Genomic DNA, 20,916 nt, shown 5'->3' on the forward strand with positions numbered 1-20,916 from the left:
CTGCCGGGACCTGTGCGAGCGTTCAGTCGAAGACCACGTATCGGAGAAACGAAAGACCTGAAAAGCAGCCTGAGTCAGTTCCTTGGAGCGCTGACGTTGACAATTTCCTGCAAACGTTTGCAGCGCTTTGCTCCACCCCAGTCATACATACAGCGGCGTTCCTCAGGGCTCTACTCGAGGCCAGTGTGAAGTTAATCCCGTGGACGATACCGATGATGATGGGTTGCCAGGCGACCAGGTATCTGAGCCAGTCGAGCAGCTGCCCGTAGAGGACGTGAGTTCTCCCAACTGGAAGGAGACGATGGAATTAAGGAGAACGTTCAGAAAGACGAGCGGTGATCTACGAATGAGACACGACTGCCACTGAAAGTCAGACAGAGATAAAGTCAGCGCTGAAGGTAAAGTAGTAGTAGCTCCCGTGTTTCACAGTTGCAGCTACATCGTTCTTGCTCCAGTGCACCAGTTCCAAAGATTTTTGTTCCTATCAATCATTTACACCCAAACATATAAACACAAGTGCTGGAGCCAGTACTGAGGGGAAACAAAAAATCACAGTTCCCCGCCACTCAGCCAACACCACAGGACAATAAAAGGATACGGGTTGTTCATCATCCGCTTCAAGTCCACCTTCTCGTTGCAGTATGGACACGTCTGCTTCTTACCCACAATGCACCAGCCGCGGATGCAGAACTCGTGGAATCTGGAGGGGAGGGGCAAGTTAAGGCAGAAAGAGGCGGCAATGGTTTACGAAACACTAAGTAACTGACAAAGCAGAGAGCTCGGAGGGAACAGGTCCCTCAGGGTTAAAGATGATTAAACTGCTGAGTCGTGGAAACTCAACCTCTGAAACACAACTTCCTCATAGAGTCAAGGCTCCACCTTGAAAACTGGAGCATCTCCTGACCTGGATTCACCTCCTGAGGGAGACGGAGACTCCTCCAGTCTCCATCTCACACCTCTGCTGCTTCATCTCTTTACCACTAAGTCACTTAGTAATGTAATGTAATATGACTCAGGCTCAGGATACATGTGACCGCAGGAGAGCTGGTAGGTGTCTTCTATAAATCCCTCCTCCTCCACGTCCACCAGGATCTTCTGACCACACACCGCACAGATGTCGTTGGTCAGGCTCCTGGTGGGCATGCCTCCCTGGTTGTAGTACTGAAAACACACACATACAAGGATTTATTTGGAGGCTGCAAATGGAGGCTATGATCTACAGCTGGACTCCTTATTTACTTACTTTAGTTTGCATTTTCACAAATGGACACAAATCAAAGAAGCTGTTAGCTATTAGCAGTTCCTGTCTGCAGTGTAGACACAGACAGACAGACAGCGATCTCTGGATTACTTCTATACTGAAGAAATCTTAGGCAAGTGCAAGATTTAGTATCAAGTGATACTGGACTGACAAATGTTCCGTTAGCTTTGACAGGTTGTACGTATTCATACGTTAGCTAAAGGCTGCTGACTAGTCCTGAAAAGTGAAGTCATTTTTCATGAGGAATCATTTTCCACAGTGTTTCACCCCGATCGTAGAAGCCATGTAGTCGGAGCAGATCTCAGCAAAGTCTCTGCCCATGACTCCGTAGTAAAGACCGTAAAACAACATGATCACACCCACGTCCATGGAGTCCTCCGCCTTGATCCTGCACAGGAACAAACAAACACAGATGACTATCTCTTAGTAAGCAGGAGTAATGAATGTCTTATTATCTGTGGTTAACTGAACTGAGAAACATCTAAATGACAGATCTGTAAAGACTCTACAAGGCCCGTTACACATCCATTATATATGAAGAGAGAGAGATCTGCTGTTTAAGCACACTTTCATTTAGAGCACGTTTTACTGCAGGTTTCAGGAATTAATCTGCAGCAGACCTTCATTCTGTCAAACAGCACAGCAGGAAATCACAGGCTGATCTGTTACTGTCATCTGGTGGTGTTATACAGTAGGTGGAGTTTTATATTGGGAACATTTAGGCAGTGAGAAATCTGTTTCCTCACTTCCTTTTCTAGTTTATATAGATCATTTTATTTTTAATTTGGTGGATTATACCGAAGGGAAACCTCCCTGAGAACTTTACAGAATACATCCTCTCCATATGAACTGTAACCAAACAAATCTTTACTTTCTCTACGTCCTGAAAGGAGCAGGACTCAGGCTGACCTGAAGAAGACGTTGAAGCCGAACATGGTGAACATGATGGCCAGGTATCCCAGGACGCCCACCGCATAGCTCAGCTTGTAGATCAACAGGAACCACTTGTACACCATCCTAAGAGATGGATGACAGCGACAGAAAACTATCAACAAGTTTCCAAATATGTAGAAACTGGAGCCACAACTAATGTTTCTTTTTTTGTTTAAGATTGTCCAACCACAAACCAAACATGTTCTGTTTATTATCAGAGGTGGCTGGTGACCCTCAGGGTTTCAGGACGCCCTCTCCTCTCACCTCGGCGTCCTGCAGGACAGCGGCTTGCGAGTGGCTCTGAAGATGACGTAGCTGGTGACGACGGAGAACATGCCCCACATGGACAGGAACCTCCACCAGTACAGTTTGATGGTGAAGTAAAGGGGGACCACCCACATCTGGACCAGAGTCACCAGCTGAGGAGCAGACAGATTAAGTGAGTTAAACGAACACCCTCCCTGGCGTCTCCCCGTCCCCCTCTCCTGCGCCGCCACCACTCACGTTGTACGAGCGGTGGTGCCGCTGCTTCCACTGCACCAGGACTATCTGAGCCACCACCAGCGTGGCGAATGAGGATCAGCACCATCTCTGCGTGCATGGCCTCGTGCCCCCGGTGCTTCACATGTAGACGCTCGTGCTGCACCCTGCCAGGAAACAGACAAAGAGATGATGATGATGAGAGATGCAGATAAACAGCAGGGAGGAGTCAGGCTGAAAGATGCTGGTTTTCATTCACATTCACACGTTGGTTTTTATTATTATTCCAGATGTTGGGGCGTGAAACGGGAAAGAAAGAGGCTCTGCTCACTTCCAGTTTTCTCTGTGTGTCATCTTCAGCAGGTCGTCCTGTATTAAAGAGGGACAGGGACAGAAATAGCATCTCTCAATGGGCAGGTTTATCTGGGTTAATACAACTTGCTGTGCGCTAAATAACAGCTTACGTTTCCTCTTGTCAGTAAAATACAGTAAACTGTTATGGATAATGAAAACAGGCGTTTCATATCTTTGATAATGTGTCTGCTTTGCCACGTTTGAAACAGGAGCAGCGCGGAGAACCGAAGGCTCGTTCACAGCTGATATAAACTGAGCCGCTGGTCAGCTAGCTAAAGATACGTTAGCCGCCGCTAACCGCTGTTTGTGTTTATCTGGACGTTTAAAGTATAAACCGTGACAGTTTATATCGTGTGATAACATATTATAAAGCCGAGTCTCCTCACCTGGGGGTGTACACCCGCCATTGTTCCACCTGTAGCCTCTCCCGGCGCCGGCAGCTTCCAGACAAACAGCAGCTAAGTTAGCATCGCTCTGACAGCTGCTCCGACAGGCAGCGGTACGGAAGGAGAGGAGGGTCAAAATACTTCACTTAAAATCAGTGATAAAAATCAGTATTCAGACCCAAAAAGGCAATGTTAAAAATACAAGTAAATGTCCTCCATGAAAAATTCTACTTTTTATTAAAGATCCGTTTTGTTTGAGCAGAAAGGTTCACTTTATATCTCTACCAGACTCCATTGAGAAAAACAGCAATTTTACAGAGAACTCAGGAGCTGCTGGAACACCACTGCCTCCATCGGTTTGTTACTGTGTGACACTCCAGTACTCCTGTACTCCTTCACATAACTAAAGTACCACACAATAACACAAACTGCATCAACACCAAAGATTTCTGTCTGCATCAGGCATTTACATTCAAAAACACTGGGAAACAAACCCCAGGATCAACAAACACATGAGCTGATGAATGGCAGAGGAAAGAAGATCACAGACCTGCTTTTAGTTCAACTGAAAACACATTCAAATAGCAGCCAGTTCTCACTTGAATATAGTGCATTGAGTAATTGTTAAAATCTGATTTAACACCATATAATATAGAAAAAAGCACCACACCCTTACTGATCACATCAACAGACAACAGGCTCGTTTAATTAGAACCAGTGATTTCACAAATGAATTGTCTCCATGTCAGAGTAAAGAAACTAGGATTCAACTTTAGTTGGCAACAGTTGGATCTTTATTGATAAAATCATGACTTTAAATGATACAACGTAAGAAAAAAAATCCTCCTCCTGAACCGACAGCTGACAGAATCGATGTAGCGCAGCTCCTCGTCCGTCCTCCACCTGTTGGAAGAAATAAACATTAACAAACCAACCAAACGTTTTGAGCCAATGGACACGACTCGATCTGAGTTCGCTCAGACATCCAAGGAAGGATTGAGCCATCTTTGGTCTGTCGACCTCTGGTGGAAACTACGAATGGCAGGAAAAAGCATCATCACTGCGAACTCCAGGTCTTCAATCTGTACACGGACAGGACACTAATACACTGATTAGATACATACCTGGTTCTAACCATCACCACTGATGAAGTTCTCGTCGACTGGGTGGAAGTAAATGAAGCGCCTTCACACCAGACCTTCACCCTGAAAGTGACATGAAGCAACAGGTTAGCTGTGAAGCTGAGGACAAACAGATTAAATTCACTTCAGTAATTCGCTCAGACATCCAAGGAAGGATTGAGCCATCTTTGGTCTGTCGACCTCTGGTGGAAACTACGAATGGCAGGAAAAAGCATCATCACTGCGACCAGGACTTTGAAGAACAGGTGTTTTAAAACAAAGACATACCAGCTTCTCAAGCTCTGATCCTCAACTCGGTTCACTACTCCACTGGTTCATCTTCGATGGACACGACGTCGCTGCCACCGACACCTTCACCCTGAAAGTCAGACAGAGATAAAGTCAGTTCTGAAGGTGAAGACGTTGCAGGACAAGCTGGATTTTTACTGTTCGCTCAGACATCCAAGGAAGGTTTGGACCGTCTTTGGTCTGTCGACCTCCGGTGGAAACTACGAATGGCAGGAAAATATGTCATCACAGCGAAAAGAGGCGAACACAGTGCCTGACAACAGTATGGACAGGATCCAGGACAGAGAGATCCTTCTAGTCTAACCAGACATCACTTTATATCACCACCAGACTCCACTGACAAAAACAGGAATTTTACCGATACCGTTTACAAAAATATGCATGTTTTTACTGGAACTGATCCCACATCAGTTCAGGTAACAGACAGTACTGGGTCTAACAGAAACTGATCTCACCTGTCTCCAGGTTCAGTGGATGTGATCCATCTCTGCCTTTTGAGGAATCAGTCCTGTGGTCCATCCTGACGGAGTCAAGCGGTTTCTCTACGGTGTCCCTGAAGGTCATTCTCTGTGGTGAATGCTGTGAACCTGTTGGGACAGTTATAGCGTTAAAGAGAAAGCTTCTCATTCGACAGAGTAAAATAAAATCAGTGCACAACAAAAGATCACGGTACTCGTCATCATGACAAACAGACGTTAACCTGAACCTTTGGATCAATATAAAACCACTAATCCTCCATTTTGAGCAGGTAACATGCTGCTTTGTTGTAAAAATAAGCGCTCAGACATCCAAGGAAGGTTTGGACCATCTTTGGTCGTTAGACCTCTGGTGGAAACTACGAATGGCAGGAAAAGGCATCATCACAGCGCAGGAAAAGCAACTCTGCTGCAGGGCGTTCAGCCGAGGCAGAGGTTAACTGACCTGCTGCAGGTGAAGGCGCCAGCGGGTCAGGTGGTGCCGGACTCCAACACCCAGCAGTGTTTCTACTCTGGAAATAAAACAACAGGCTTTAGATTCACAGGAGTCCTTCATTCATTTATCAAACATCCAGTGTTCTCAGGTTACAACTTCTCAAATGTAAATTAATTACATTAAATCTCTACTTGTGTCAAATATTTAAGGTGTCTGGTTCCTTTAAGACATAATAGACTTTTCAGTTTTCTTCAGCAATTTACCAATTCATCTAAAAATAAAGGAAATCCACCTAAAACAAGCAGATTAATTAGATTAATTTCAACTTTATAAGTATAAAGTTAAAGTACTGACATAAATGACAGGTTATAAAGATGTAAAACATGTTCTCAGGCCTTGAATATAAGGTTATATTCAGTTATATTAATATCCATGATGCTAAATGCTGGTCTGGGACTTGGTATCAGCTGAACTGTTCACAGCAACTTCACCACGTGTTCAGCTGCAGGAAACTACTGAACCTGAAATTTTAATCCTTGGATTTCATTCATTTAATTCTCTTTAAAAAGTTAGTTTTACCTTCTCTGACTAAACCCTGCGGAACTCACAAGTTACAGCAGCTTTCAGTTACATTTCAGGCTAATTTTACAAATTTTCTCACGGAGACTTGGGTTAAATTAATGTAATTAATAACCGTGGCTGTGAATCGGTTGTTTATCTTCAGATAAATGGTTAAAACGTTGAATAATCTCCACAGGTGTGAAATTTCTTGTGAGGTCCAACGTGGGGAAACTTCAGCTCTGTCGGTAACAATCCTCGACCATCCGTAAAATAAACTCCTCATCTACGCTAAATATCACCAGCTAATGTTTCCACACACTGTGATTAATAATTACAAGTTTCTATTTCAGGTTTAAAGGGAAGATTTTAACCATATTTACCGGTAAAATCGGTGCCGTCTTCGAAGTCGTCTGATCTTCGTCTCCAACAGCAACAAATGATTTAAAAACGAGTTTCCGCTGCTTTTTGTTCCATCATGGCGGATGTGAAACTGCGTCATGACGCGTTCCCGCCTCCTGCTGGAGCGGAGGGCGAACTGCGACATTACAACACAGGAGTTTTTCAAAAGAGTTACATTTTATACCAAATTAAAACGAATACAAACCATAAAAACGGGTTTTAGGAATGTTTATTAACAACGTATCATTTTGTTTGTTTATAATAATACGTAGAAATTAGACAAATGCAATATAAACCGTTACATTCATAATAGATAATCAAAAAATGAAAAAAATATTTTGTAACATTTTATAATATGTCATGAGCGGTTCATTAAAAGTTACTGCTCATTCAACAGTAGAACTTAATTTCAAAATAAAACAAATATTACATTTAAAAAAACCTGATACATATTTTGGAATTGAGAACTAACAAAAAAAACCTAACTAACTAACAATAATACACATTCAGTAATGTCAAGCAATATAAAATTATTTCAATTTAATTATAATTCTACAATGATACAGTAGAATCTAATGGGAAATCATATTTTTATCAATAATAATATAATAACTGATGCAGTATTAATACATCTCAGCTCAGAGGGGAGAGAGACACTGTAATAAATAGAGAGAGAGAGAGCGAGTCATACGCCCACACCATCAGATAACTGAGCGACAGATCAACCAATCAGCTCTCTCCTTTTCTAAACTCTGTCTCCAGATTGGTGGATGCTGCAGTAAGGCCCCCCCCCCAGCTCTCCCCACCCTCAGCCTGGTGGTGCTGCTGCTGCTGCAAGCTGCTGGTGTTGCCGTGACGATGATATCCTCCCCTCCCCTCACTCACACACACACACACACACACACACTCACAGGAGAGGAGAGGGAGCAAACAAGACGCTATCATGACGCGATGGCTTCAGGCTGGAAAACACACACTCACACTCATCGCCTGCGTCTCAGGGAAACAGGGTGAGTGCTGGCTTCCCTTTTTTTTTTGGGCGGAGAGGACAGGGATGGATGGATGGATGGATGGATGGGTGGATGGATGGGTGGATGGGTGGATGGGTGGAGGGATGGAGGAATGTTTGGGGATGACAGCAGCATCTGTAGCACGGTGGGAGGGAGGGCAGAGTGGAGAGAGTGAGGAAGGATGGAGGAAACGAGGAGGGCCAGATTGCAGGATGAACGAGGGTGGAGGGAGGCCGGCACACACTGATCCACCTCAGCTTTAGAGCAAATACAAAGGTGTGTGTGTGTGTGTGTGTGTGTGTGTGTGCTCTCAGGCCTGTGTGTGCTGCAGGTTAGCATCCTGTGTGCTAACAGTAACAGGAGCTACGTCACGTCTGAGAACAGAAACTGGGCTGAGCCTCTCTGATTCTTACAGCCGTGTATGTGGACAGATAACTGGACAGACTGGACCCAGGCCCAGGGACCCGACAGGGACCAGAGCCTCTGCAGGAGGAGACAGTCAGTATTTCTTATTGCAAAGTCAATCAAACTACAAAGAGGCACAACACGACCACAAAGACACAAAACAACAAGAAACAGAACAGCTGCAAAAAGACAAAGAGACACAAATGTCCATGGGAAGATATCAAGAGACAACAAGGAGACATAAAACAGCCACAAATTCAAATAACTACAGATGCAAAACAGCCACAAAGAGACATAAGACGACTACAAAGAGACACACAGCCACAAACCAACCACACATTTCTAAACACATTTTCTTAAGTCACAGACTCTCTGATGACTCAGGAGGACAACGTTAAAATGTTGTGGAATTTCTGGAAGTGTTCGTGTGAAACAACTTTTTATAATCAAATCTTAATTTAAAGGAGAAATAAAGTGGGTTGTGTGACCTCCATGAAGAACGAGTGATGAAAACAAGGAGAAAAACAGACACAAAGAGACGAGTGACCATGAATGTTCCCATGGGAATACATGAAGAAAGATCAGATTACCTGTGTGTGGTGTGTGTGTGTGTGGTGTGTGTGTGTGACGTCACATCAGATTTACTGACGAGTTCTTTAGAAACCGGTCTCTGGTTTACAGTCCTGTGTCGACCTGCTGCTGCAGGACTTTCTGGTCGTTGCCTGTTTGATTTGACGTGTCTGTTGTTTGTACGAGTGAGTTTTCCTCCTGTTCACCAGCATTTCTCTTTACTGCTGAAGAAAATCTGCAGTGAAAATGAAAATATTTACTGTATGCTCGGCCACAAATCATTTCTTGTTTCACCGGCTGAAGTGAAAATAATTAGTGGCCATGGAAACCTACTCAGTGTACAGAGGAATGAGCTGTTAGCTCTTAATCTGATTTGTCATCAAAGAGTTGCTCAGGTTGTAAAAGGAAAAGGGGGATTTAATACCTGCTGTTCCCATTCAGATACTTCTGATGTGCCTCTCAGCAAGGCACCGGGCCTCGATGTGCTCCAGCAGCTTCAAGGCTTCAGATACAGAGCAGCTCCATAAATGAATGATTATATCACAGTAAAGATCCTGCACAGCAGACTTCTATCACCCTGACCTGTGACGAACATTACACTGGGCAGCTCAGTGTGTCAGGGCCGTAAACACACACACACACACACACACACACGACTGTATGCTTGTGAGGACTCTTCCTGACTTAAAAATGATCATATGAAAAGTTTGAACACACCAGTCGTCAGTAGCTACAGGTGAACAGGTGAACAGGTGAACAGGTGACGATCACAGGTTTGGTTTGATCCGTTGTTAGGTTTCTATGTGTAAAACAACCCTTAAAGTTGTAACTCTTGAGACTACAGCTACAGCTGGTTTAAAAATGACAAACACGCTGCGTTTCCTGTGGCTGCTTCACAATAAAAGCCTCCACCTGGACGAACAGCAACAAGCGTTGTGTTAGCATCAGCAGCTCTGATCCAGCTGTAGGAGAGTGAAGTGTAAACAGTGAGGCTGAAACAATCACCTGACGTTTCCTGTCCAGTGCAGTGTGGGAGAACAGACATGTACAGACATAACACCTGATTCCTGACGGGTCAGTGAAGCATCACAGTGAACCTGACGCTGATGTTTTAAAGTCAAACAGTTCATGTTTGTTCATATGGTAAGAACAAATGTTGGACGACAAACACAAACAAAAAACAACAACAAAAAAAAGAGAAAGAGAGAAAGGGGTCATTTGTCTCTCTGTCTATAAGTGACGGTTACAGACAGTCACCACTGTGTCACAAGACACAAACACACACACACACACACACACCCTGCAGAGAGAGCCTCGCTGTCGCCCCATAATCCTTTGCAGCTTTGTACTGCAGAGAATCCCTGAATGAAAGTGTGGGGGTGTAGCACTTATCTGTGTGTGTGTGTGTGTGTGTTTCTGTGTTTATGTTGGTGTGTTAAATGTATTTGTCGCCATTCTGAGGATGTGTGTATGTGTGTGTGTGTGTGTGTGTTGAGGTTTGTGTATTAGTGTGTGTCTTCATGTCAGGCAGGCTGAGCAGAATATTTGGGGAGGAGGTGTAAAAACAGGATTATGTACAAGATGACAGGGAACTCATGTCCATACCCCCCCATAAATTATTCACAAGAATATTCACATTTCACACACACACACACACACACACACACACACACACACACACACACACACACACACACAGAGAAGGGTTAAAAATATTACAAAATTCTTGTCTTTTGTAATAATTCAGCTGTAAAATAACCAAGAACAAACAAACATCATATATATGCACATGAAGAATAAAACAGTAAAACCAAAACAGAAAATGTTTGATAAAATTGAATTTGTTGGATCCAGTGTATTTAGTGTTTTAGATTTTTTATTTCTGTTTCCCAGTTTCACAAATTTCCCTCTGAACACGTCTCAGGATCCTCGTGGCACCGCTCACATTTTAGATTCATTCAATGACTCACACTGATCCCACATCATCCTCATCATCATCATCATCATCATCATATCACGTCACTCAGACTGTGACCTGGTCCTCAGACTGTGACCTGGTCCTCAGACTGTGACCTGGTCCTCAGACTGTGACCTGGTCCTCAGACTGTGACCTGGTCCTCTGTACGTCGTCTGCTCTGCACACCAGCCTATATTTAGGCTTTCAGGATTAAAGGGCCTGCGATTGCTTCAACTTTCCATCGTATCTCTTCCTCTTCCTCGCCCCTCCCCTCCCCATGCGGTCTGTTACCATGGAAACCACAGCCTCCCTCCCTCTGTCTGTTTCTCCATCACTTTGAAGACATTTTGGTGACCTACATTTTCTGCTCCTAAAAGCTCTTTATTAGTCTTCTGCTGCTAGGTGCTACACCTTCCACCACCTCCTGCCCCCCCCCACCCAGCTCCTCACCCCGTCTGCGGACTGTACCATCTGTCCCTGGACAGGTTCTTGTTGTGGACTGGACCATCTGGGAGTTAGCTGCAGTGAACTGATTCACCACCTGGAAGGAACATATGGACATTCCTATAGTTGGGGAGACAGACTGGGAATGTTTGTGTGTGTTTATTCTGTTGCCTGTGTTTTACTGTCTGCACATGAAAACATCCAAAGAGCTTTATTACATTTATTGAATCTACCTGATTGTACAAGTATGACAGTTGATGAAGTGTTGATTTGTTTTAATCCATGTTTATCTGACTGACCATCTAATCCTCATCCCTCTCTGTTCTCCGCAGGACACAGCAGAGTCTGTCCTCAATCTGAACCCTCTGTGAATTAAATCAACGCCAAGGTCCGTCGCTTCCCCCAAAATCAGACCTAAAGAGGATTGGACCGCTGCTCACTTACTCTTTTTGTGTGCTTTCTGGGAGATGTATATATCACTCCAGGACTAGATGACACATGGAAGCAGAGGGATGTATTAAATGGACAGTTTGTGGATTTCAGGACGCCTGCACCCTCTTTTTAACCCAACAGGAATGTAATGGAATAATGCTTCATTGACTGCAAATAAAGGGCATGTCTCAAAGTGTAGCCCCTCCTTTTAGCAGCAGAGAGAGCTTTGACAAAAGTAGATGATTGTACACTGACATTCCTGAAACTCGACGTCTACATCTGAATTTCCAGCGCTCTTTTCTGGGTGCTGTGTCCCGCAGTAAGGAGGATACGTGGATGTTTAATCCCTCAGATTTGGGGGTGTGTCTGAATGTTTGGCCTCTTCTTCGACATGCCTCTCCAAGGATCCCACATGTGCCAGGAGCTGCCGTAAGGAGTGTTTGAATGTTTTGGCTCTAAGTCGCAGCTCCAGGATGGAATGAAGTGTGAGACGAGACGTTTACAAAAGTACACAATACAACCAGACAGTAGGAATACTTGTATCTGAACATCCAGCCCCTCCCCCTGGCCGCAGTGTGGAATAAGGGGTGTGTTCGGAGGTTCACCCCCACCAGGCTGCCACTCGCAGATGGAGGCCCACCAACACTCCCCAGATAGCAGCAGTGAGGAGTGCACCGTCCTGGAGGCTCCGCCTGGCAAGAACACCTGCCCGCAACATGCAGGGAAGGTAGGGATGCAACACGGATAATAAATAAATTACGTTAAAAATACCAAACTGCAGTTTGACAAAACAGCCAGAAACCCAACTCTTTGTTGGGTTCAGGTTGCAAGAGTCATTTTAAAATCCCTCTCTCTTCTCTTTCATCTCCAGGTGGCTGAGATGTACTGTTCGGCCTGCGAGTGTGCGCTGTGTGAGGACTGTATGTCGGACCATGAGGAGCATCCTAAGGTGCCCCTCAGCCAGGCCCTGGAGCAGCACCGCAGCAGCCTGCAGGAGAGGCTGGGGATCGTCCAGAACAGGTACAGGGGGCAGTGGGAACCACAAATACACTCACAACAGTGCAACAGAAAAAAAAAAATAAATATTGCAAAATGTTATTTCTATTTTACATCAGTACTATAAGCTAAATATACACAAAGTATCAAAAGTAAAAGCATTAATTATGCTGAGAAATGTTCCCTGTAAGTGAGATATTTTGTAGATAATAATCATTAAAACATGGTTTCAGTAATGTCAATGTTAGTGTTGGCTGAATCATATTTTATATATTGATATGTTTTGTGTGTAAAATGTCAATCTGCAAAGCAACTTAAAATGTGAAACATGTACAATATTTCCCTCTGAACTGTAGTGAAGCAGAAGAATAGAGTGAGAGTATAATATGAGAATACACAAATAAAGTATAATAAAGTATCTAAAAAATGTATTAGGGACATGTACTGCGTTAAATCCCCCTGCTGCATAAAGACACAGAGGCTGACATCTGGTGGACAGACAGGGAAATGCAGGACTATTTATCTGGGTATGGAGGTGAGAGGAACGTTTTAATTCCTAAATAAAATAACATTACGTGGGTTACATGTCTGACTATATGTGGTAAACAGAGGATTTAGAGAGGGTAACCTGGCGTGTTGATGTAGAAAGAAATTTAAATTCCCTCTGCGTGTCCTGTATCCCTCCAGACTCCCTCAGATTTCAGACGCCCTGTCCTTCGTCAAGGAGATCCTCCAGCAGCTGTCCAATCAGAGAACTTCCATTGAAGAGGACATCCAGTCGAGCTTCGAGGACCTGCACAAGCAGCTGGATGTCCGGAAGAGCGTTCTGCTGATGGAGTTGGAGGTCACATATGGACTCAAACAGAAGGTGGACTGGAAGATTTTTTGGGGCCTTTTACAAGATTTTGGTTTTCAGGCATAATTTAAGATTATCAATAAATGAATGAATGAATTGTGTTGAAAAGTGCCTCCTCTCCACACCAAACAAAACAATAAAAATGTAATTAGTGGTGTCTCTCTTTGTGGTCAGGTCCTGCAGGCCCAGGTAGACAGCCTTATTCGGGGAGAGGGGGACATCACTGCTACCTGTACCCAGACAGAGGAGGCTCTGGCTGGGGAGGCGTGTGTGGCAAGCCTGCAGGCAGAGAGGGAGCTGGCAGAGAGGCTGGCGGAGCTGGCCGGCCTCGGCCTACCCTGTCAGCCGGAGGAGAACGACCAGCTGGATCTGGTGATGGAGACAGACGGGCTGAGGAAGTCCATACACAACCTTGGGACCATTGTCACTACCAGGTGAGACCGTGCTGACACAGGCCTGTGCTAAGTAAGCGTTTTCACATTTAACACCATTTAACCCTCATCTTCCTCATCTTCCTCAGTGCGGTGGCAAGTCAGAGTGAAGCCATGGGTGCTGGCCTGGAGCAGTGCATTGTGGGACATCCCGCCTCAGTTACCATAGTAACAAGAGACAAGTCAGGGGGAGCCTGCAAGAGTGGGAATGCGATCCTGTCAGCTGAGGTTCATTTTATGCCCAGAGTCAAATACAGTCAACTGTTGAGCACTTCTGTGGACACATTCATAGAAAACTTAAAACATTAACCATGTGTCATTCCAGGTGTTCACTCCAGATGGCAGCATAGTGGACGGTGAAATAGTCGACCACAAGAATGGGACCTATGAGTTTGTGTACACGGTGCCGAAGGAGGGCAACTTCGCATTGGCTCTCCGTCTGTACGACCAGCACATCAAGGGCAGTCCTTTCAAACTGACTGTCACCAGAGCCTTAGAGGCAGAAGTAGAGGTGGGTGGAGGGTGTGTGTGTAAAAAAGATGAATGTCCTCTTTTCTCTTGGCCGACACAGCCTCAGCTGTGATGTACAGCTAAGGCCAGGGTATGTTGAGAGAGTTCAAACCCAATTTGTTTTCTAATTTACATGAAATATTAAAAAGCTGAACATGATTTAATCAACCCTGTGATAGAATGGCTTGTTCTGCATGCTGCAAATATATTACCCAAACACCTGAAATGAATACTTGTAAGCAATGTATTTTCTGGCTGTCACTGTCTCTCCAGGTGTCTCCCTCCACCACCACGGCAACCAACTCAGCAGCCAATGCCACTCCATCCACAGGCTCCTCCGAGGGAGCCAAGAGACGAGGGAAGTCCCCTGGGCAGAAGAAGAAGGGCTCCAAAAGGGCCAGCAGCGCCCTGGGCACCCCTCGACGTAAAACTCAGAACCCCATTGAGGATGACCTCATCTTTAGGATCGGTGAGACATTTGTCTGGACAGAATAATGCAGATCTTGAAAATTACTTGTTGAAAATCTAAATTTGAGCAACTGGGTAGAGCCAGGTTGATCCTGGCTTGCTCCAGTTATTGCTGTCTGTTTCCAGTATTGCAGTGCATGAAACAAACATCTCTACATCCCTTGAATAAACAAGTCTGAAAAAAATGACGGAACAGAGGCTTGAAATCAGTTTCTCTCTTTAGGAACAAAGGGGAGGAATAAAGGAGAGTTCACCAACCTTCAAGGAGTGGCTGCCTCCTCCACCGGCAGGATACTGATTGCCGACAGCAACAATCAGTGTGTCCAGGTAAAAAACATTTTCTCTGTTTGAGGGGTCAGACTTGGTTGTAGGTTTAAAGGTCAAAGTTAGGTTTAGGTCACAGGGTAAAGAATGCATTATGTCTATGAGAGTCTTCATCAGTGCCTCCCCCACTCTAGATTTTCTCCAATGAGGGGGAATTCAAGAGTCGTTTTGGGGTTCGGGGACGGTCGCCTGGGCAACTGCAACGCCCAACAGGTGTGGCCGTGCATCCCAGTGGTGACATCATCATTGCCGACTATGACAACAAGTGGGTCAGCATCTTCTCCTGCGAGGGCAAGTTCAAGGTACGTGGTATGATGAAGCTGAGGATGATGATTCTTTAGGACTTGAACTGACTTGAAACTAGAATTTGAGCATCAGAATAGTATATAAAGTATATTTTATCTTCGTCCTCATTGATTGTATTGGATGTCCATCAGGCGAAACTTGGCTCCGGCAGACTTATGGGGCCAAAGGGCGTATCCGTGGACCAGAATGGTCATGTGATTGTGGTTGACAACAAGGCGTGCACCGTCTTCATCTTCCAGCTGACTGGCAAACTCATCACCAAGTTTGGTAGTCGAGGCAACGGTGACAAGCAATTTGCAGGTAGTGATTGTCCACAGCAATAAACTTTCAGATCAGGCAAAGTGTCAGATTGAAGTCTGATCTGAAAACAAGTCAAGCATAAACAATTGGAGCAGTTAAAGCAGCAGATGAAATGTGAGCTCTTAAAGCACCTGAAGGTGTTGACGTGTTACTTAAGGTGTAAGCAGTGACGTATAAGTCATGAGAGCAAATGAAGTGTGAATTGAAGTATAATCACTAAAAGCCCAACCTGTTTTTGTTGTTTCTGTGTTCCTGTCCTGAAGGTCCACACTTTGCAGCTGTGAACAAGAACAATGAGATCATTGTGACTGACTTCCATAACCACTCAGTCAAGGTACTGGCTGTCTACTGTTATCCAGGTGAACTAGCAGATATTAAATGTTTTGCTGAAGGAAACATTCATTCTGATTCTGCTTCTCTTTCTCTGACCTGGTCAGGTTTTCACCCCCGAGGGAGAGCTGGTGTTAAAATTTGGCTCAAATGGTGAGGGAAACGGCCAGTTCAACGCTCCCACTGGTGTAGCTGTGGACGTTAATGGAAACATCATCGTAGCTGACTGGGGCAATAGCAGAATACAGGTACAATAGTGCTGTACAGAGATTGTCAACATGTAAAGATAAGAAGTCCCTTCTAGGAAAACTACTGCAATTATCAAAAATGTTCTGTCCTTGTTCAAACATTTCCAGGTTTTTGACGGCAGTGGTTCCTTCCTCTCCTACATCAACACGTCAGCGGACCCTCTGTACGGACCCCAAGGTCTGGCTCTGACCTCAGACGGACATGTGGTAGTGGCCGACTCTGGCAACCACTGCTTCAAAGTCTACCGCTACCTACAATGATGGAGGCTTGGATGGAGAAGTGAAGCGGAGGCAGAGGAGATGGTCGGTGGGAGTAGTTGTTGAAAAGGCGAGATACGATGCACGATGTCAAATTTTAGGAATTACTGCATGAACCTCTATTTCTGACTTAAACAATGGAAGGAGGGATGGCTGGAAACAAGGAAAACAAATAAGGATTAGCAGACCCATCAATACATCACAAGACTGCAATTAATAAAAAAGCTAATCTTGACATCTTTGAATGAAACAGTGGATAGCAGGAGATGGAGGCACCAACACTGGTCTTTGAACTATATCCTTTTAAAAGTCTGAAGAGCGTTAAGTGGCAGATAAGTAAAGGAAAGATAAAAATTCTCTACCAAATGGGATACATGATGATAAAGCCCCTCTAAGCCCCCTCTTTCTCCAAGGTCGGCATGAGTAGAATGACAGAGGACTGAATGAAAACAGAGGAAGAACAAATAAAGGCTGCAGGCGGGGAGGACGCAAACATCTTGGAAACCACTGAAAAAAGGGACAGAAGAGGTATCAAAGGCATGAATGGATGAATGAATAAAGGATGGTGATCCGGTAAGAATGGTTGGTTTTCTATTGTTCTGCCCTCTTGTATTGTATCCAACAGGTAAAATAATGGCCAGTGAGCTAAAAGGGGTCTACGTCTTGGTTTGACATAAGTTGTTACTCCACATCACTACCACAGATTTCACCTACAGCTTTTGTACAGTAGTTTACATGTGTACACCAATGTCAGCTCTAACATTTGGAGGCTAATTTAAGCCACTAACTCTTAGAGATTGTCAGGGTGCATTTGAGCAAAGCACTTATGGAATTATTAACTGGTCCAGCAGAAGAGGACGTATACCTGTAAATATGCAAAGAATTGGTGAAAAAAAAAGGATTATCATCCAGCCAAATGTCCATTGCTGCCTGGGATGGTCATAAAAAATATTAGCAGACTCAGACATGGGCCACTTTTAGCCTGTTGTCCATTATTTGTACATTGGGATTGTCTGAATATGGAATGTTTATTTTCTTTCTTGCCATATGCTAGTATTCTTTACAAGTCTTAGGCAATAGATTCATCGTTAGATATGATTGCTTTGACTGTGATTCTGATTGTCTGAATGACTGATTCATTGGGTTGATTGACAAGCAGCATTGCCTATCTATGCTTGGTTTGAGTGTTCATATATTTTTCCTGAGAAATCTGTTGCGAGGTGGGGAAAAAAGTCTATAAATCTATCTTATATATTTGTGAGAATACCTTTAATAATATCATGAAAAATGTTCAAAGTAATTAACATATTTGGAATCAGTAACATTTTTACACACTCGTTTCTTCTCACCATCCGGGTAACAATAAACAGGAGGCCTGGGGGGGGGGACTTCTGGAATGTTTCAGTCCATTCCACCATTGCCAAGGATTCTAGAATGCATTAAGAATTCCGAGAAGTGCTGTCGCTTGCTTGTACAATTCCACATGGTCTGTCATCTCCCATAATAGAATACCTCAGTGTTCTAGAAGCATGCCTTTGTATTATGTGATTGTTGACATCAAAATACCTGATTTCAACTTTAAGCTCCCATTTTACAAACAGTTCACCCACACCTACGCAGATTTACAGTAATGGTAAGTAACAGTAAAGGACAATTGCAAAGCATTTACAAATTACTTTTGGAAAAGTGCTATGTGATAGTAATAATCATAATAATACGAAGCATTTACATCAATTATTGAATAGGCAAGAAAAGCATTTAAGTTACTCACAGCAACTCATAGTTGGACAGTTTTAACCGGCATCATTAATATACAGAAAACATCTCTGTCGACTAACACATGCTTGTTGTAGAGGAAAAGCTTTTGGTCAATTGTTTACACTATTGTTGTTTATCAGTCTTAATTGAAGCAGGAATAAAAAAAAAAACAATAATCAATAACATGAATACACTACGTTTGCAACAGATCAAAGGTTTTTAGTAAACTTTATGTAAGTTATTACTTCTATTTATTTATTTATTATTTATTTATCTTAATAGGTATTTTAATCTCTCTATCTTGCCATTTGATTGTGTTCCACCGTGTGCATTGACATTCTTAAGTGCCCATTATATTTCTTCTTTTTCTACATTTCCTGTTTTATGTTGAATCAAAATATGATTGTTGGCATTTGCTACATTTTATATTTACTTGTTGTGAGTGGACAAATCAGTGGTTAACGTTTTATTCTATTATTTTTTGTCAAATGAAAGTCATGCTTTAGCAGAAAAATACTCAAGCTACCCAGTTAGCAAAAACTGTGTGTTAGCATTGCAATTCTGATTGAAACTGACAGACACTTTCAGTACAAAGCTAATAAGGTAGCTGTAGCTAAAAAAAAATACAACACAGTACAATGACCAGCCTTATAAACACCAAGCTGCTGCTGGTTTGGTCAGGAGGTAACAAATTACAAGCTAACGCAATAGTTTTTACTTGTTTGTAGACATTGGTTTTGGTGCTGAATGCTAACAAGGCTCATCACCACTGTTACAGATAGCTAAGACAAAATAGTTTAACAACTGTGAAGTGCATGTTCAATAAAAATAATAGATTAAAATGCAAGTTGTCAGTCCCAAAAGAGTTGCTGATGTTTGCGATTGTCAGTCCGTTCAAGAGCCTGTTCAAAGTACATTTTCTGACTTTGTGCACAATAAGTGCCCAATAGTGCTGCTAAATCTCCAATTTTGCTCATGAACAGTGTGCTAGGAGAATATTTTAGGGTTTTGTTGGCGCTATTGGCAAAATCAGACTGTGTGTGTGTTTTTTTTTAAAGGAATCTGGGCTTTGTTTGCAGGATATTCAGCCTTAATGTCGGTAACACATATGAATGTTGTTTCAAAGTTGATGGAATTGCCTTCTCAGTAATCTTAATTTGAAATTTATTGCAAACATACAGTGAGTAAAAAAAACATTTCAAACATAAATAGCTTATTTGCAGAGTACACATCCATTTGAGGGAACTTTTGCTCTGAATTTTCACCACTGGAGAAATGTTCTTAAAAAATCTTAATGGAATCCCTTAATCAACACAACAGAAACATGCTACATTTGTCATTGCAAGTGTTTTCACATGGCTTGGGTGTGTATCATTGTCAGTTTGCACCGTGACATGAACAACATTGTACATCAGTTTTATCATTCTTTCCTCAAATGGATATGTAGTGTTTTGGAATTCAGCTTTTACCCATGAGTTTCTTACAGTGTTACTTGCCTGCTCTTTCTCTCTGTATTTACTATCTGTCATGTCTGTTCACTGTTATGGACTGTCTCTTTAATAGTCACACACATTCAACACTGAAATAAAGCATTGATTCCTAAATGGCAGCCATTTGTTGTGCTTTGATTTTGACTCTTCTAACTGAGAGATCTCAGTGTTTGTGTCAGTGCTCGCGGTCAGAATCGTTTGGCATGCCAAACAAATACATGCTGAGAAAGATAAGGAAAAAAGTGAATGATATATTTTAATTTGTTAAATTAATGTTTGCAGGGCCCCTCTTGCTGTTTCTGAGGTCACTAAATGAACCTCTACACCCACTCTCCACCCACAGGCAAAGGAAACGGACCAGATTTAATCAGGTGATCATACGTGGTTTTGGAACATGCAAAACAAACTGAAGTCCTGTTTATTTTCCACACCTGCATCAGCAGTGTATATCTGCTCTGACAGGACACCTGTGTCTGCAGTGAACAGTTTCGAGGAAATAAATTAGAACCAAATACAACTAACAAGGTTGGTCTCTTTTACTTCCTCAGATATATCTAATAAATTATACCAACTTCTAATAACCTAATCACCATCCTCTTCCACAGGCCATGTCTATCAACTCCTTCTCCTCCCTCAATGTGACCTTCAGCTTTCCTTCCCTCTCCTCCTCCAACCTCTCTATCTACATACATTGTTACTTTTCCACTACTGGACAGGACAGCTTCATCTCCTTCACCGTCGTCAACATCCTCCTTCTCCTCCCTCTCTACATCCTCGTTCTCTACATGGGTGTCCAACGATGGAGGCGTCAGTGCTCTGCTCATGGAGGGAGATCAATAAGCCACTCTGACCTCTTCACCTACCACATGGTCATGATAGAACTAATCGGTGTTTTGGGATTAGTCCTCCAAAGTTACAGCATGTCTGTGGGTAGTGTGAGCTCAGTGACGTTGTGGACTTGCATATTCTGCTTTATTTTTGTCGGACAGAATTTATTCCACTGCCTGACCTGCGTGGAGCGCTACCTGGCTGTTGTTCACCCCATCATCTATCTGCAGCTGAGAGACACAGGTGGGGTCAGGATCAGAAACATCAGCATTGGGTGTG

At 43.4% G+C, this 20,916-nt stretch overlaps 2 protein-coding genes and 4 non-coding genes across 6 annotated transcripts; 1 reads left to right on the plus strand and 5 right to left on the minus strand.

Moving 5' to 3' along the window:
* Window positions 1–151: 151 nt before the first annotated feature.
* On the minus strand, window positions 152–3,544 carry LOC108902353 (RING finger protein 175-like; the record flags this gene model as incomplete). The annotated part of the gene is given in 10 exon segments (XM_018704207.2): window positions 152–288; window positions 576–700; window positions 1,028–1,161; window positions 1,529–1,649; window positions 2,171–2,278; window positions 2,459–2,613; window positions 2,699–2,764; window positions 2,766–2,841; window positions 3,006–3,043; window positions 3,415–3,544. Coding segments are annotated over 10 exon segments (981 nt in total), but the record flags the coding sequence as incomplete, so codon positions are not given.
* Window positions 3,545–4,387: 843 nt separating this feature from the next.
* On the minus strand, window positions 4,388–4,480 carry LOC127140543 (small nucleolar RNA SNORD14). The gene has a single exon (XR_007811029.1). It is a non-coding gene; the product is annotated as a small nucleolar RNA SNORD14 (small nucleolar RNA).
* Window positions 4,481–4,689: 209 nt separating this feature from the next.
* Window positions 4,690–4,782, minus strand: LOC127140544 (small nucleolar RNA SNORD14). The gene has a single exon (XR_007811030.1). It is a non-coding gene; the product is annotated as a small nucleolar RNA SNORD14 (small nucleolar RNA).
* Window positions 4,783–4,985: 203 nt separating this feature from the next.
* On the minus strand, window positions 4,986–5,078 carry LOC127140545 (small nucleolar RNA SNORD14). The gene has a single exon (XR_007811031.1). It is a non-coding gene; the product is annotated as a small nucleolar RNA SNORD14 (small nucleolar RNA).
* Window positions 5,079–5,620: 542 nt separating this feature from the next.
* On the minus strand, window positions 5,621–5,713 carry LOC127140546 (small nucleolar RNA SNORD14). Its single transcript, XR_007811032.1, has one exon. It is a non-coding gene; the product is annotated as a small nucleolar RNA SNORD14 (small nucleolar RNA).
* Window positions 5,714–7,598: 1,885 nt separating this feature from the next.
* LOC108902373 (tripartite motif-containing protein 2-like) lies at window positions 7,599–19,928 on the plus strand. Its single transcript, XM_018704231.2, has 14 exons — window positions 7,599–7,726; window positions 11,435–12,261; window positions 12,406–12,554; window positions 13,218–13,398; window positions 13,561–13,820; window positions 13,907–14,045; window positions 14,143–14,328; window positions 14,601–14,796; window positions 15,019–15,122; window positions 15,254–15,421; window positions 15,557–15,725; window positions 15,989–16,059; window positions 16,163–16,303; window positions 16,412–19,928. The coding sequence occupies exons 2-14, from the start codon at window positions 12,163–12,165 to the stop codon at window positions 16,562–16,564; spliced, it is 2,016 nt and encodes a 671-aa protein (XP_018559747.1). The 5' UTR covers window positions 7,599–7,726; window positions 11,435–12,162; the 3' UTR covers window positions 16,565–19,928.
* The last annotated feature ends 988 nt before the right edge of the window (window positions 19,929–20,916 follow it).

Source organism: Lates calcarifer, unplaced genomic scaffold, assembly GCF_001640805.2.
Source record: "Lates calcarifer isolate ASB-BC8 unplaced genomic scaffold, TLL_Latcal_v3 _unitig_4816_quiver_743, whole genome shotgun sequence".
NCBI classification, from domain to species: domain Eukaryota; kingdom Metazoa; phylum Chordata; class Actinopteri; family Centropomidae; genus Lates; species Lates calcarifer.

Excerpts from the sequence above, each read along its gene's own strand:
- LOC108902373 (XM_018704231.2), top strand. The coding sequence starts at position 12,163 with ATGGAGGCCCACCAACACTCCCCAGATAGCAGCAGTGAGGAGTGCACC. Across the intron at positions 14,329-14,600 it reads CCTTAGAGGCAGAAGTAGAG|GTGTCTCCCTCCACCACCAC; the intron begins GTGGGTGGAGGG and ends CTGTCTCTCCAG. Across the intron at positions 16,060-16,162 it reads TCCATAACCACTCAGTCAAG|GTTTTCACCCCCGAGGGAGA; the intron begins GTACTGGCTGTC and ends TGACCTGGTCAG.